At 50.9% G+C, this 14,372-nt stretch overlaps 1 protein-coding gene across 4 annotated transcripts in view; it reads left to right on the plus strand.

The window, feature by feature from the left end:
• The window catches only part of HNF4A (hepatocyte nuclear factor 4 alpha), an 81,039-nt gene that overhangs the window by 40,549 nt on the left and 26,118 nt on the right, over positions 1-14,372 (plus strand). For 2 of the 4 annotated variants that reach the window (XM_054467618.1, XM_054467619.1), the window contains exons 1-3: positions 5,822-6,070; positions 12,262-12,436; positions 13,582-13,676. In XM_054467618.1, coding sequence (XP_054323593.1) covers positions 5,956-6,070; positions 12,262-12,436; positions 13,582-13,676 — 385 coding nt within the window. In that variant the 5' untranslated portion in view covers positions 5,822-5,955. Of the gene's footprint in view, positions 1-5,821; positions 6,071-12,261; positions 12,437-13,581; positions 13,677-14,372 lie in introns of those variants that run through there. The other 2 variants (XM_063659595.1, XM_063659594.1) reach the window with 1 other exon arrangement.

Below are 14,372 nucleotides of genomic sequence, written 5' to 3' on the forward strand. Positions count from 1 at the left end.
AGGAAGAGAAAGGGAGGGGACCTACCTGGTATCTGCCATTGGTATCAGCAAGCGTCAGATCCCAGCTCCAGGAAGAGGGCTGTTCTCTCAGATGGGAGGCAGGGGTCCTGTGGGGTGGTTGTGGCTGCAGGGATGGCCTGGCAGAGCCTCTTGGTGGCCCAGACCCCCTGTCCCTGGACCTTGGAAGCCGCTAAAGGAAGCAGCAAGACCAGGCCAGCTGGTGGCTGCCTGGACTGGAGTTTGGTCAGTGGTTGGGGACCTATATTGTGAGATAGTTAGGACTTTGTCCACAAACTGGAATTTGAAATTTCAAAGGGGCAAAACTGAAGGGCCCTACCCCAGAGTAGAGATGGCTCTTGGCTTCTTTCCTCCACGACTTTTGTTCTTTGTCTTGATAAGTCCCAGTTTTCTCTGCACCGCTCCCGGAGTGGTGGGTGGGGAAGAAAAGATAGGAGATAATGGTGTGGTGAGCACCAAGGGGAAGCAAAGATGCCAGGCAGCCCTGGGGTGGCAAGGCGTGTGGAGGATGCCCCTGAACTTGCCTATGCCCCGGGATAAGGTGCTTTACTTCTCAGGTCCTTGAGTTCCCCTGCAAGACTGAGGCAGTGAAACCACTAGCTCCGGTGCCTTAGAATTCCGAAGTCCTTTCTGGGATTCCGGGAGTCATGATCCAGGCAGTGCGTAGAGGGGTGAAGCCCTCAAGTTCTGGAGGCAGACTCGGGTTCAAACAACAGCCCCTCCCTTATGAGCTGTGTGGCTTTGGGCAAGTCACTTCACCTCTCTGAGCCTCAATTTCGTCATCTTTAAAATGGGGATGACAATAGCCCCTATCTCAACAGGCAGATAATATGAGAAGACTAGAAGGTTTTTAGCACCAGGGCTAGCACCAAATTTTATAATGTAAAAAAGAAACAATGTGGTTCGTAGTGCCAGCTCCCTTACCACCGTCCACAGCAGAGGCGCAAGCTCCCTATACGTGCCTCCCTGACTGCAGGCTGCCCAGGGCAATCCCTTCCCGTCTCAACTGGGTCTCTCTGTGGGCTCTGAGGTCCTCTGCTATCCCCTGGAATCTGCTGCCTCTTGAGCTGGGGCCTGACAGCAGGTGAGCAGAGGTAAAGAACGGCTGCTAAATTGATGGCATTGAGACCAGTGCTTGTTCATGGCTGGATGTGCGGTACCTGGAGCTGTCCTGAGCAGGGGTCCTGATTCTGACTGATTATGTGGCCAGTGTGTCATGGAGTCAATGACCAACGACAGTAATTGCTACTGTTGTAATGTGTGCCTACACCTGGTCATTTAATGCTTGAACCATCCCTACAAAGAAGGTATTAACCCAATTTTTCTGATGCTGAAACTAAGGCTGAGAAAAGTAGAAGTTGAGGTCACAGAGTTTGGTACATTGGCACTGCCTGGATTTTAACCCAGATCTATCTGACTACAAGGTCTGTGGTTTATTCCCCTAAAGAGAGGTCGGGGGAAGGGAGGCTAAGAACTTTATCTACTCCCTCATTTAATCTTCACGACAAATGACAAGTTAGACCCATTTTACAGAAGGAGTAACCAAGGCTTTGAAATAAAAACTTGCCTTGTGCAGACAGCTGGCCCTGGGCTTGGAATATAAATAGTCACTGGTATGCAGGCACCAGAGACCAACACCCACAGCCTAACACCCACTCAGTCCACAGAAAGAAGCTTAATATTTTTTATAAGCATAGAAATAAAACCCAAACCAATACTGTGACATTTGCCCTGTGACTTCCTGTATTTATTATGTGCTCATATGAAAGCACCTAAGCATTGTCAGGATAGTGTTCTTCCTCATTGAAGGGCATTATGAAGTTGCTTTCTTTTTTCCATTAGTTAAAAAACATTCCCTTGGAGGAAAGGAATGAAACTTTTTATAACTGATACATAATAATTGTACATATGTATGGAGCACATGTATTTTGATACATGCATACAATGCAGAGTATTTAGGATATCCATCACCTCAAACATTTATCATTTCTTTGTGTTGGGTACATTTCAGATCTTCTCTTCTGGCTATTTTGAAATATACAATAAATGATTGTTAACTATAATCGCTCTACTGTGCTATAAGAACTAGATCTTATTCCTTCTATCTCACTTATTTTTGTACCCATGAACCAAAGTCTCTTCATCCCTTGAATAAAACATTCTTTTTTTTTAGACAGAGTCTTGCTCTGTCACCCAGGTGCAGTGGCACAATCTCGGCTCACTGCAGCTTCCACCGCCCAGGTTCAAGCGATTCTCCTGCCTCAGCCTCCCGAGTAGCCTGGACTGCAGGGACATGTCACCATGCCTGGCTAATTTTTGTTTTTTGTATTTTTAGTAGAGACAGGGTTTCTCCATGTTGGCCAGGCTGGTCTTGAACGCCTGACCTCAGGTGATCCGCCTGCCTCGGCCTCCCACGATGCTAGGATTACAGGTGTGAGCCACTGTGCCCGGCCTGAAACTTTCAAGATCTCAAGACACTGTACATTTAAAGCACCCCAATGTCTTCCTTTTCCACCTCCCATTCTTCTCCTTATCTAACATGAAGAACATTGTATTAAATCTGATTTTTAAGATTTTTTGTCTGTTATGTGTTAGGGGTTTGTTTGATACCCCAATGAAAACATTCTGTGTGCTTATTTCAGGGGCATGGGATCATTGCGTTCTTAGCCATTGTCACAAAATACATGGAGTCATATTTAAAATGTAAAGTTGTAACATGCATATGTTTAAAATGGAAATACAAAGCAAAAAGATGGATGTACAATGTCATGTGTATTCAGTTCTCTGTACTTGGTAAATGTAACTGACTTGTCTGTCTATTACTGAACTATAGGTGCAAGGACATGTCTCCGGTTACTTTGCATCTGTAATCCACAAAGATTCTGGGCAGCTGTATTATCATAGCTTGGTTTAAATAAACTATGTAGTAACAATGAACAACAAGAACAAAAGAAATAATAGCTTGCCTGAGGTCACAGAGCCAGCAGATCTTATAGGTGGTGCGTCATTTATATGAGGAATCTGTATCTAGAAGATACTGTTTGGCGTTGGCTAAGGGTGGAATGAATCATGTATGTAATAGATTATGCAATTTACAGTGATGAGTGGATAGATTTACTTATGGGGTAGGTTATAATGTGGTGGGGTGTGAATCTAGAACGTGCCTTCCAGGCAGTCATGCAGATTGTGCATTTGGTAAGTCAGGTATGTCGTGGTTTGTGTATCTAATAGCTCTTCATTTGCAGGCTGTCCACCTAGTAGCTCTTGGATAGAACGGGTTATGGCTGTGGCATGGTGTGGTTGATCTTGGTTGATCGTAGACCTTATTTAATTGAATCTAAGATGTTATCTATAGAAAAATGCATTTTTATTTTTGTTGCCAATGAAATTCTGACATGACATTGATCACATTCCCCTTTAAGCAATGTGGAACTGTGCCTCAGAGTGGAAGAGGCCATGTATTGCTGGGTTGTGTGGGGAGTAGCTGTGCCTGTGGCCTGCCATAGGTGCCAGGCAGGTGGCAGAGGCCTGGGCTCAGCCCTTGGAGGCTCCTCCCGGAGCTGCCCTCCACGTCTCTTCTGTGTTTACCCCTTAGTCAGATCTTCTGTTTCTGTCCACCTCTGCACTGCCCCCAAGGCCGGTGGAGCCAGATCAGATACTCCTGGGGTAAGCATGGGAGGAACCCACCGGTATTTGGTCTCTTTCAGCCCCTTATCAAATCTCAAAGTGTGGGTTGCAGGGGGCTGCCTCTTGCTCCCTCCCTCAGAGTCTTGTCCTGGCCAACAGAAAACTGAGCCAGGATCATCTTTCCACTTTACAGAGGGAGAAATTGAAGCCCTGAGAAGAGATGATGTAAATAAAGTTATCAGAATAGTGACTGAGCTAGTTCCTAAACCCAGGTCTCCTGACACCAAATCTAGCCTCTCTTGTCCTCCACAACAGTTGCTCCCTCTCCCCTTTCCCTGCAGGCAATAGCACTCCCCAGTCATCTCAGCTTCAGAGGTCAGATCAAGTGGGCAGAATAAAGCTAAGCAGGGCAGAGAAAGGGGCTTCTAGCAGTGGGAAGAACATGGAGATGCCTCCTCATACCACTCAAACACACATGCTCTGACTCTCGATTTGCTCACTCATTAATTCACCCACACATTCACTCATTCACTCACTCATTAATTCACCCACTCATTAATTCTCTCACCCATTTGCTCATTCACTCACTCATTAATTCACTCACCCATTCACTCATTAATTCACCCACCCATTTGCTCACTTACTCAGTAATTTACCCTCTCATTCGTTCATTCACTCACTCAATTCATGCATTCACTCAACTCAGTCATTAATTCACCCTGTCTCTAATTCACTCACTCCTAATTCACCCACTCATCAATTCCCCCACACACTCACTCATTAATTGGTGCTCCCACTAATTCACCCACTCTTGCTCACAGGTGTCACCGAGTCCCTCCAACCTGCCCTTCCAGCCAGCAGCGGAGGACAGGCTCCCAGGCCTCCCAAGTCTCAGGCTTTCCTTCCTCTGCCCTCACTCTCTGCCTTCTACATCAAGACTTTACTTCCCCAGATTGATTGGCAGCCCTTGAAAATGTCTGCACGGAAGGCAATGAGGGCTGGAGGGAGTGAGAAGAACAGAGTGCACCATGAGCTTCAGACAGCCAGGACCAGCTGTATAATTTTCAGGGCCCCGTCCAAAACAAAAATGCACAATCCCTTGTTCAAAAGTCATGATGAATTTTAAGACAACCACAGCAGAGCACTGAACCAGGCACCAGAACTTTCTAAGGGTTGGGCTGCCTGTGACTACACTGGCGATACCCCCACAAAGCCCACTCTGAAGGTAGGGACGGGTGGAGAGAAACAGGGGGATGGAAAGGGGGATACAAAGCAGGGAGAGGGAGGAGGAAGAGGATGGACGTCTACCAGGCCCCACTTGGTGCTTGATTTATGCCATCTCATTTCCTTCTCAAACCACCCTTTGAGGTTGATTGTACATTTTACGGAGAAGGAAACTGAGGCTCAGAGAGGAGAATCATTTACCCAAGGTCCCAGTTAGTAGACGGTAGGCGCCTGAATGTAAATCCAGGTCTCTGCCTGCTCTGGGAGGGGGTGGGGGTGACGGAAACAGGAGAATGTGATGGGAAAATCCGAGATGGAGCCGGCCTGGGCCAGAAACACTGGGAGCTGTGGGAGATGGTGAAGGGCAGGGTGGGATCACAGGGAGCAGGAGCGGGGAATTGGAGGTGAATCTGGCCCTCCCAAACTTCCAGTCCATTCTGCTCCCAGGGGAACCAGGAAACTGCGGGGGAACTGGAAGGGAGCTCCCAGAACAAGGATCCAGAAGATTGGCATCTGGGGCCTGGGATTTAGGTTTCTAAATCATGGGCCATGGGGCAGCCTTATCTCTGCAAAAGCATTGAGGGTAGAAGTCAATGATTTGGGAAGTTATTGAATTAGGGGATCTTGGAGGTAGGCTGTCAGTGCCTGATAGTATCAGTTAGAATGCCTGACTTGGGGTGACAATGGCTTGGAGGGGTGGGTGAGTCAAGGGTCAGATGAGTGCCCGTGAGTCATGATGCCTGCCTTGTACAATTGATAACTGAACATCCGTGAGTTAGGGCCCCAGCAGTTGTAATTAGCACCCCGGGTGTCAGCCAGAAACCAACAAACAGCCAAATCCCTGCAGCCCCGCCCAGCCTATCCACTGGCGGGGGACCGATTAACCATTAACCCCCACCCCTCCCCGGCAGAGCCTCCACCCCTTCGCAGAGGCTAGGCCAAGACTCCCAGCAGATCTTCCCAGAGGACGGTTTGAAAGGAAGGCAGAGAGGGCACTGGGAGGAGGCAGTGGGAGGGCGGAGGGCGGGGGCCTTCGGGGTGGGCGCCCAGGGCAGGGCAGGTGGCCGCGGCGTGGAGGCAGGGAGAATGCGACTCTCCAAAACCCTCGTCGACATGGACATGGCCGACTACAGTGCTGCACTGGACCCAGCCTACACCACCCTGGAATTTGAGAATGTGCAGGTGTTGACGATGGGCAATGGTAGGTGGGGGCAGGTGTGCCCAGGTGTGCCAGTGGGGGCAGGTGTGCCTGGGTCCAGGGGCAGATCTTTGGCACTCAACTTTGGGGTGAGAGGAGAATGATAGAAAATGGTAGGTTGGTCCTACAGGCCAGCACAGGTGTTGCCAAGTGAAGCCCATGTGCCCAGGTACAGTGATCACAGGCATTCCGGGTGAAGGGAGGCCTGCAAGAGCCAATTTCCAGCAAAAGTCGATCCCGGCTATTCCTCCCAGGCCCTTCCAGTCCTCACTGCCTCACAGTGGCTCTGCTTGGCGCTTGGCATAGTGATGTGATGGTGAGCTCTCCCTTGGTGCCCAGCTCCAGAGATTCAGCACAGCATGGCCCCTTCGTGAACCCCTTGGGCCTAGGTTCAGAGAGACAGCAAGGGATGTTGTATCCCTGGAGATGGTGGTTGGAGACATAACTGCATTTCTCGGTGTCTTTGGGACTTTCCTAGGGAAATTGGCACTTAGGGAAAATGGAGCTCTCAGGGAAGTTTTGCTAACTACGAAGCCAACTCAGCACTGTGTGTGTTGTGTGTGCGTTCGTGTGTGATCGTGAGTTTCCATGTAGGTTGTATGGGTGGGGTGATGCCTTCAGGAACCCATTTGCCTATGTGTGTTCATTTGTCTCTGTGTGTGAGTTCTGGGTCTATTTTCCTTTGTATTCATTGAGTGGGTCTGTGTTTGTGTCTTAGGAGGTGCCCGTGTTGATCTTGCTTATGTATGTAAGTGACTATGTGTGTATGTGTGTCTGTGGATGTTTGTACATGTGTGCTGTGTGTGCAGGTCATAGAGCACATGTGTTTGTGCATGCGGACCTGTTGGAGTGCCCTGTTCTTCCTGCATCTTTATCCTGGATGGGTGTTTTGTCATGTGCCCATATTTGTACCTGCTGTGTAGATACGCAGTCCCCTGTGCTGCGGGCAGGGGTCAGCGGTCTCTGGTGTGCACGTTTGCACAGACCCAAGTACAGGACTCTGTTGTTGCCACTCTCCAAGTGAGATTCACATCAGCAACATGTCCGTTTGTCTCTGAGCAGATTTTGTTGCCGGTGCGTCTCTCCAGATTTAGGCATCCCCTCCGACATCACTGGAGCGTATCTGGAAGGGTGGACAGTTCTCCACAGGGAGGTAGGGGAAAAGAGGAGGCCCGGAAACCCCTCCTGGAAGGAAGAGCCCCATCGGTCCCAGGCCAGCCTCAGAGGAGAGGGGGCAGGCAGCTGGCTGAGGTCAGCCTGCCACCCTGCTTCCTTCTGTGTCTTGGAGCCACTCAGCCAGTACCAGGCTGCAGCTCCAGCTGAGGTCTGGAATCTTGTGGTCAGCTCAGCTAGAGCAAGGAGGCAGCTGCTGGGCACTGCCTGTTGTCAGCTCAGCAGGTGCTCGCCTGCCCCTGCCGTCCAGTCACTGTGTGACCTTGGGCATGTCACCTCCCCTCTCCTGGCTTCTATATCTTCTACAAAACAGACTTCATTCCCCCAGGCCTGCCGGCTGGCCGGCTTTTAGGCCTGTCTGAGGACCATGCGAGGAGCGCAAGGCAAAAACACACCAGAGATAGCAAACAAGTTGCTGCTGCACTAGGTGGAGTGTTGTGTGGCCCCACGACGACCACTGCCCTGCCCTGGGCTGCTCCCCACCCCCATCACTTTTTCCAGGCCCAAGAACTGTGTGCTCCTGAGGCAGAGGCCAAGCCCCTGAACAGGGAGTCCCAAAGACAAGACCAGCTCCAGCTCTGGAACCAGAAAGATCTGGGCTCAAATCCAGCATAGATCCTTCCAACCTGTGTGAACATGGCAAGGCAATTTCCTCTCTGAGCCTCAGTTTCCTTATCTATAAAATGGGAATAAATAATAGTGTCTGCCTTCCAGGGCTGGCCAGAGGATAAACAAGATAAGGTGCCCGGGTGCTTAGCCCTGGTAAAGGGCCTGGCCCCAACATGGGTTGTCTCAAGGGCTCTGAGCATCTGTAAGCAGGGTCCCCACTTTCCTCACTGGAGTTTGAAGTGGTCTGAATTGAGGTTATGTGAAGTTGTGCTCTGAAATGTTTTGAGTATATCCTGGGCTGGTGGATCAAAGGCTCCAAGGATATTTCTCCCCCGTCCACTCCCCACCCCAATGGAGCAGCAGCCCTGGGGGCTCCTTGTTCATTAGAGGCCCCAGCAGACACCTCAACACGTGCGGCACTGGCCGGAGTAGCCCAGCAAGCCTGGACCATAAACCCATGGCTCTGCTTCACAGCAAGCAGTGCGATGACACCAGGAAGCCACTTGTCCTCTCTAAGCCTCAGTGTCCTCACCTGTGGAATGGAGGTGCTCGGCTGACCTCAGAGGGGAGATGATAGAGCTGACAGCCACCAGCCCATCCTTCCCCAGAGGTGGGAGCTACTTCCCCAGCCTCCTGCTGAATGGCCAGGAGCTGTGGGGTCAGCTCTCCCCAGGGGTCGGGGGAGGAGAGGCCGAAAGAGAAAGGGCACCCACGTGGCTTAACAATTATTCCCATCTCCAGGAATAATTCACCAAGTGGAGGGGGCCGCACTCCTGGGGACACCTGGGAGTCTGCGATGGCAGAAATGAGATGCGGCAGTGTCTGCTTGTGCAAGGAGCCTGGAAGTCCTCTGCTCCGAAAGTTTTCCTATGCGGAAAAGTTTTTATTTCATGAACACTGATATAGTGCTTATTATGTGCCAAGCACTTCACATACCACATATGAGAATTCACCAAATCCCCATAACAAACCTAGGGGAATATCATGTTCCCCATTTTACAAGTGAGGAAACAAAAGCATAGAGAAGTAAACAAACACAGCCAATGTCACACGGCTAAAAAGTGGGCAAGCTGGGATTGAACCCTGGGCAGAAGGACTTCAGAGGCTGTGCTGTTACCTACAGTGCATGGCCCTCTCCGGGTCTTAACTGGATGCTCCTGAGGAATCCAAGGTCGGATTCAGGATTTCTATGAGTACACGTGTGTGTGTGTGTGTGTGTGTGTGTGTATTTGTGCTTGTGAGCATGTGTGTATGGACTGTGTGTATGTGTATGTATATGAGTGGACTGTATGTGTGCACACATTTGTATATGTGTGTACTGATGTGTTTGTGTGCATGTGTGTGGACTGTGTGCAAGTGTGTGCAATGTGTGTGGACTGTGTGTGCATGTGTGTGCGTATGTATGTGCATGTGTGGACTGTGTGTATGTGTGTGCACACGTGTGTGCATGTGTGTGGAGTGTGTGTGCGCTTATGTGTGAACTGTGTGTATGTTCGTGTGTGTACTGTGTGTGTATGTGTGTGTTTGTTGATGCGTGTGTATGTGTGCATGTGTGTGAATTATGTGTATGTGTGGACTGTGTGTGTATGTGTTCATGTGTGGACTGTGTGTGTGTATGTAAGTGTGTGTGTGTGTGTGTGTGTGTGTGACTGTGGTGTGTCTGTGCCTGTGTGGACTGCTGTGTGTGCGTGGACGGTGTGGTGTGTGTGTGTGCACGTGTGTGTGTGGACTGTGTGGTGTGTGTGTGCGTGTGTGTGACTGTGTGGAGTGTGTCTGTGTGCACGTGTGTGGGCTGTGTGGTGCATGCGTGCTTATGTTTGATGTGTGTGCATGTGTGAACTGTGTGGTGTGTGTGTGCGTGTGTGTGGACTGTAGTGTGTGTGTGCATGTGTGTGTGTCTGTATGATGTATGTGTGTGCATGTGAGGACTGTGTGGTGTGTGTGCGTGCTTGTGTGTGGACTGTGTGGTGTGTGGACTGTGGTGTGTGTGCGTGACTGTGTGGTGTGTGTGTGCATGTGTGTGGACTGTGTGGTGTGTGTGGACTGTTGTGTGTGTGGTGCGTGTGTGTGCTTGTGTGTGGTGTGTGTGCGTGTGTGTGGACTGTGTGGTGCTTGTGTGTGGACTGTGTGGTGTGTGTGCACATGTGTGTGTGTCTGTGTGGTGTGTGTGTGCTTGTGTGTGGACTGTGTGGTGCGTGTGGACTGTGTGGTGTGGGTGGTGCGTGTGTGCTTGTGTGTGGTGTGTGCGTGTGTGTGCTTGTGTGTGGTGTGTGCGTGTGTGTGGACTGTGGTGTGTGGTGTGTGTGTGCTTGTGTGTGGTGTGTGCGTGTGTGTGGACTGTGTGCAAGTGTGTGCAATGTGTGTGTGTGCATGTGTGTGCGTATGTATGTGCATGTGTGGACTGTGTGTATGCGTGTGCACACGTGTGTGCATGTGTGTGGAGTGTGTGTGCTTATGTGTGAAGTGTGTGTATGTGTGTGCACACGTGTGTGCATTGTGTGGAGCGTGTGTGCTTATGTGTGTACTGTGTGTATGTATGTGTGTGTTTGTTGATGTGCGTGTATGTGTGCATGTGTGTGAACTGCGTGTATGTGTGGACTGTGTGTGTGTGTGTTCATGTGTGGACTGTGTGTGTGTATGTAAGAGTGTGTGTGTGTGTGTGTGAGACTGTGGTGTGTCTGTGTGTGCCTGTGTGGACTGCTGTGTGTGCGTGGATGGTGTGTGTGTGTGTGCACGTGTGTGTGTGGACTGTGTGGTGCATGTGTATGTGTGTGGACTGTGTGGGGGGTGTGTGTGTGTGTGACTGTGTGGAGTGTGTCTTTGTGCACGTGTGTGGGCTGTGTGGTGCGTGTGTGCTTATGTTTGATGTGTGTGCATGTGTGAACTGTGTGGTGTGTGTGCGCGTGTGTGTGGACTGTAGTGAGTGTGTGCACGTGTGTGTGTCTGTGCGATGTATGTGTGTGCGTGTGAGGACTGTGTGGTGTGTGTGTGTGCTTGTGTGTGGACTGTGTGGTGTGTGGACTATGGTGTGTGTGCGTGACTGTGTGGTGTGTGTGTGCATGTGTGTGGACTGTGTGGTGTGTGTGGACTGTTGTGTGTGTGGTGCGTGTGTGTGCTTGTGTGGTGTGTGTGCGTGTGTGTGGACTGTGTGGTGCTTGTGTGTGGACTGTGTGGACTGTGTGGTGTGTGCACACGTGTGTGTGTGTGTCTGTATGGTGTGTGTGTGTGCTTGTGTGTGGACTGTGTGGTGCGTGTGGACTGTGTGGTGTGTGTGATGCGTGTGTGCTTGTGTGTGGTGTGTGCGTGTGTGTGGACTGTGTGGTGCGTGTGTGTGTGCTTGTGTGTGGACTGTGTGGTGTGTGTGGATTGTGGTGTGTGTGTGCGTGTGTGGACTGTGTGATGCATGTGTGTGTGCGTGTGTGGACTGTGTGGAGCATGTCTGTGTGAGTGTGTGTGGACTGTGTGGTGCGTGTGTGTGTGCTTGTGTGTGGCGTGTGTGTGTGTGTGTGTGGACTGTGTGGCACACACGCTTGCGTTTTCCAGGGGCTGACCCATTGCATTTGTCATCTTCAAAGGGGTCTATCTTTGCTGAAAGATTTGCTGACAAAAAAAGGGGGTTCAGCTGCTGCTATTTTTTTTAATTTGGAAACAATCAGACCAGTCAAACTGCTCCTTTTTATGGTTAGAGAAACTGAGGACCAGAAGAAATTGAAGCAAGGAAAAGGAAGTTGCCCAAGTTTACAGGCGAGTTAGTGGCAGCATCAGCACTAATGCCCAGGACTCCTGGCACCCAGCCCGAGATCCTCCTTCCACCTACCTCTACGGCCCGCCTCACATTTGTGTAGATGCAGTAGCTTTTGCCTGTGGGATGGGAGGGACGGGCGATGTGTCCAGACCCTCCTAGGAGGCCACATGAATGTGACTGTTCTTGGCCCAAGTCTTTCTCGTTCCTCAGAGAATTTGCGGGGCCCCTGGGCATGCAAGCTGAGATCCACCCAGCCCTGGTCCCTTGGTAAGAACTGAGGGACAGGACCTGGTTCTGGGGAGAATGCAGGGGAATGTTTCTCCGTTCCACAGCCCCCTCCCCAGTTAGGAGGCAGGCTCCCACCCCAGAAGGTGGCCAGGTTTTCATGCCTTCCTAGAGAAAGCTGGGGCTCATGGCCTCCACCACAGGGAGACGCAGACCCTCAGAAACAACTCTGTGAAGTCACAACCAGCCCCAGTTTACAGATGTGAAACTGAAGCTCCAAAAAGTCAGGAGTTCACTGAGTGGGGAGGTCACTGAGTGATGGAGTGGGAACAGCCCCCAGATCTGGCTGAGGCCGAAGCCCTGGAGAGATCCCCGCAAGGCTCCCTTAGATGTCTGACTTTCTGTTCTTCCTGAAGCCTCACTCCCTTCTCTCCTGGCGCAGACACGTCCCCGTCAGAAGGCACCAACCTCAACGCGCCCAACAGCCTGGGTGTCAGCGCCCTGTGTGCCATCTGCGGGGACCGGGCCACAGGCAAACACTACGGCGCCTCGAGCTGTGACGGCTGCAAGGGCTTCTTCCGGAGGAGCGTGCGGAAGAACCACATGTACTCCTGCAGGTAAGGAGCCTCAATTTCTTCAGCTGGGAAATGGGCACACTTGGGCACATGGCCCCAAGGTCTGTCTTCTCCCTGAGTGGGTGGGTCCCAGAGACAGCTGCCCTTCAGGGCCTTCAAGGTTCTTCCAGTTTTGTAAAAGACTTTGTGAATCCAAGAAGAGCATCTATTCTAGGAACCACATTTACTGATCATCAAGCTACTGGCTGCCGTTTTTTGAGCTCTTATCATATTCTAGGCACCATACTAAGTCTTTGTGTGTATTTAACCATCCCCCTGAGCCCATTGCTCTTTTTCCCATTCCATGAGCCCTCTCCTGAAGCCTCAGTAGATGAGCCCGTCTTCCAGTCTGGTGCTTTTTTTGGGACAAATAGGAGATTGACCCCAGGCCATTCCACCTACCCCAAGGGCTTCCACCAACCCCAAAGTCTTCCCAAGGCCTTGGAGAGCCCTCTTTCGAAAGCATCTCCTTTTCTGGGTAACGACAATAATAAAATCATAGCAGCTGTCAATTGTGAGCACTTGTCATGTACAAAGACTGTACCCCATCAGTTCATGACTTCATTTCACCTGTCAACACCCCTGTGAGATGGTTACTGTTGTTATTCCCATTTTATAGAGGAGGAAGCTGTGGCTTGGAGGGCTAGGCATTTGCCCAAGGTCAACCAGCTTGAATCACTGGCAGAGCCAGGGTTAACACTCAGGGCCCCACCCATCACCACGGTGTGGCACTGCCTCTACTTCCTATCCCCCTCCAGAGAGAGGCTTATGTGAACCAAGTATTAACTCTGAGCCATAACCAGGAGCCTGCTGTGGGTTCTGAGCTTTTATAGAATGTGGAAATAGCAGGGCTCTGGTACTCGAGAGGTCGAGGTTCCCAACTCAGCTCTAACACCAACCAGCAGAGCGACCCAGGACCACATGTTGCCTCTCTGAGCCTCAGCTTCCCCATGTTTAGCAGGACAGGACTGGGCTCTTAGAGAGTTCATAGCACCTCTCCAGCTCCTGGTGGGTTCAAGAGAGAACTCCTGGGATGAAGAGATGAGAGCACTGAGGTTGGGGGGTCAACTGGATAGCCAGGGCCCTAGTTCTGTCCTAAGAGGAGGAAGTTGTGTCTTCTCCATCCAACCATCCAAAGCCCTCCCCAGATTTAGCCGGCAGTGCGTGGTGGACAAAGACAAGAGGAACCAGTGCCGCTACTGCAGGCTCAAGAAATGCTTCCGGGCTGGCATGAAGAAGGAAGGTGAGCCTCGGCCCTCCCCACCCCACCACCACTGCCCCACCTGCACCCACAGCTCCCCGACAGTCATTTACAACTGTAGCCACACTTTATGACTCAGTGGCAGGCCCCAGAGTGACTGGCTAATGGCTGAGAAGAGGGAGGGCCTGGAAATCTGACCATAGGGAGCGGCTGGGCTTGGTCTTGAGAAAGATTCAGAGAGATAAGCTCCCACTCTTGGCTCCTCAGGCTCCCAGCAACCACCACCCCTGCCTGCCTGTCTGCGCCACCACAAAGCAGCCACGTTGTGTATGTATGTGTGTGTGTGCTTAATATAATATTTCGAACATTAGGACAAGCATAGAGAATGATATTACAAACATCTGAGTACTCACTACCCCAGCTTTACAAAGGGGACAGCCAGGGGAGCCCGATGCCTGAGCTTCCGGTCCCAGGGACAAATGCCCCAGTTCCCTTAGTATTCATTCGTGGGTATCAGGTGACCTCCAAAGTCTTCACATTCTAGCAAGTGGGAACAAGACCCCAGGCCCATCCTGGACAAAGGAGGAGAAGACCAGAGCACAACATTTATTAAGGTCTTGCCAGGCTTCCTGCTACCAGCAGGTATCAGTCACTGGGCTGTGCTTTTTCCACACTTCAATGGGTTGGGTTCATTTCATTTTCATGACAACCCTATATGGGAAAATGTCGTGAAAATGA

This window comes from Pongo pygmaeus, chromosome 21 (assembly GCF_028885625.2).
Source record: "Pongo pygmaeus isolate AG05252 chromosome 21, NHGRI_mPonPyg2-v2.0_pri, whole genome shotgun sequence".
Lineage (NCBI taxonomy): Eukaryota > Metazoa > Chordata > Mammalia > Primates > Hominidae > Pongo > Pongo pygmaeus.